At 31.9% G+C, this 2,535-nt stretch overlaps 1 protein-coding gene across 1 annotated transcript; it reads left to right on the forward strand.

Annotated features, from left to right (window-relative positions):
* The first annotated feature begins 444 nt into the window (after window positions 1–444).
* On the forward strand, window positions 445–2,266 carry LOC109158724 (cell differentiation protein RCD1 homolog). Its single transcript, XM_019306622.1, has 6 exons — window positions 445–460; window positions 553–662; window positions 867–971; window positions 1,397–1,587; window positions 1,966–2,035; window positions 2,198–2,266. Exons 1-6 carry the CDS (start codon window positions 445–447, stop codon window positions 2,264–2,266), a joined length of 561 nt encoding a protein of 186 aa, XP_019162167.1.
* The last annotated feature ends 269 nt before the right edge of the window (window positions 2,267–2,535 follow it).

Genomic DNA, 2,535 nt, shown 5'->3' on the forward strand with positions numbered 1-2,535 from the left:
TGTTGTGTTGCCTTTTAACGGTAGACCGTCAGCCATGTTTTGCCTCAGACCTGACTCAGAACCTTAGATGGTGTATTGGTGTCTACTGAGCGGACCGAGTACCGTAACTGAATGTGCTATCTAATCCATAATCCTGTATCCCATCAATCCAGGTTATATTAGGCACAGAGTTTGGTTGACTAACAACTACTAGTTATTAAGTCCAACCAGACCACTTAATAAGCCTAGTCAACTTGCACCACTTAATTAAGGCCCTAATATATAATATATAATATATATTATTAGGGAAAATCTTACAAAAAGAATATATATATATATATATATATATATATATATATATATATATATATATATATATATATATATATATATATATATATATGCATCGTCTTCATTGATGATACTTGCTTGTGTTTTTGTTCCAAAGTGCACCCACTGGCAAGGATGGAACTCATCAGAGGTAGCCAAAAAAAAAAAAAAAAAAAATCAAGAAAATGCAAATATATATAAATATTTGATCACCAATATTGATTTTTCTATCCATTTGTGCAGCTAAAATAACACATTATCTTCACCCGTTTCTGGAAATTACTGCAACTAACGATACGCCTTTAGTGTCTTTTCGGCTTACCAGCTTGGGTGTAATTGGTGCCCTAGCCAAGGTAAATATACATACATATACACATGCACACATTCACATAAATTTGATAATTCATTTGTAAGTGAAAATAAAAATTTGTAACCACTATCCGAGAGTTATGCATTGAATTACTCAGTTAAACATATAATTTTGTGGTTATAAGTCAATAGTTTGACGAACTTAGTAACCTGCCTACCATTTTTCTTGCTATTTTTTTTGGGTGCAGTTTGATGATCCAAATGGGCAAGAAATTGTCCATTATCTTCTTCAATCAGAGATTTTCCCTCTGTTCATCATGTGCATGAATTACGGTGATGAAACTACACAAATCGTAAGTTACAAGTTACCTTCTGCTCCACGATCAATATATATATATATATATATATATATATATATATATATATATATATATATATATGGAAGGATTCATGTGCGGATATAACTTCTAATCAGGTGTGGTTAATTCAAAAAGACACCCCCTTAAGCATTCAAATGTTACACCTTAAGTACACAAATGACGCACATTAAACACAGAAACAAAGCACATTAAGATCACAAATCAGGCACCTAAAATTTGAAAATTGCGCACTTAAGTACACAAACCACGCACCTTAAATACACAAACAAAGCACATTAAGAACATAAACCACGCACCTAAAGTTTTAAAATTGCACACTTTAAGTACGCAAATAAAGCACCCATTTCTATATATTTGATATAATCAAATCGCACCACTTACATGTATATACATTGCAGGTATCAGCACTGATAATAGTGAAGATAGTGTCGCAAGAAGAAGGGTTGAAATACTGCAGTGCAAATGGTGAACGCTTCTTCACACTGGTTCGAGCGTTGGGAAGAGTGGTGGACAGACAGCCTGAAAGGCCAAGTTTGCGCCTATTAAGGTTTGTCATTGGTTGTTACCTTAGGCTTTCCGAAGTTCCAAGGTCAGTAATAATCTCAAACCTACAATCCATTCTCAGCAATTATTATACCCACAAATATGTATATTATCAAATCAACTTGTAATAGAATCAAAATGATATTTTGCTGTTATTATAATGTATTTATTGTGTATATAAAATGAAATCAGATAGCAGATACATAAAATGTAAATAAAACAATATTTCATCTTTACTATAATAAAAGTAGTTTGCCCAAAAAATTAAAACTAAAATAGAATTCATATCATGGTCCACACTGCTACATCGACCATGGTCAGTAAAATTTACCCTATTCTTAGCTTATATTTTTGTAAGTCATTCTTAACATCCAATTAATTATGAGTCCTTTTCACTTTTCAGTAAAATTACTTGGAATTGCAGGGCAATGGATGCATTCAAAAACTGTATTCCTGCCAGAATGACCCAACAGAACTTCATCACCTCCCTTCGTGTGAGTTTCACATTACTTGTGACACTGTCACAATCTATTGATAAGTTTATACTCTGTAAATATATATATTTGAATTTTGATTATGGTTTATAAGTATGGGTTTTTATGATAAACCAATTGTAATGTTTCTTATATATGTTTCCACTCAAAATGGCTTTGCAGGAAGACCCACAAAGTGTGAGGATGCTACAACAATTATTTATGAATATTACAAGCCGCCACAACATTTAGGAATTATGTGTTTTCCTTAATTCATCTATTATCTGATCTGTTAGTGAAATTATTAATTTCGATAAATTCGAACACAAAATTATCTATTAGCCTGAGATGTAATCTGCAAAGAACTCCAATATTGACTCTCTGGATGAGTTTTAATTTGTGTAATGCAAGTAGTTAAGACTAAATAAATTCAATAGCTCTATATGCTTAATTACTTGTTATTTTCTTTTTAAAAACATGTATGTTAGTTATAGGATCAATTGAACGTATGTTTGCGTCTC

Source organism: Ipomoea nil, unplaced genomic scaffold (assembly GCF_001879475.1).
Source record: "Ipomoea nil cultivar Tokyo-kokei standard unplaced genomic scaffold, Asagao_1.1 scaffold2826, whole genome shotgun sequence".
NCBI classification, from domain to species: Eukaryota; Viridiplantae; Streptophyta; class Magnoliopsida; order Solanales; family Convolvulaceae; genus Ipomoea; species Ipomoea nil.

Bases quoted from the DNA above. Each gene is read 5' to 3' on its own strand.
- LOC109158724 (XM_019306622.1), top strand. The intron at 1,588-1,965 runs GTCAGTAATAAT...TTGGAATTGCAG, and splicing joins AGGCTTTCCGAAGTTCCAAG to GGCAATGGATGCATTCAAAA. The intron at 2,036-2,197 runs GTGAGTTTCACA...ATGGCTTTGCAG, and splicing joins ACTTCATCACCTCCCTTCGT to GAAGACCCACAAAGTGTGAG.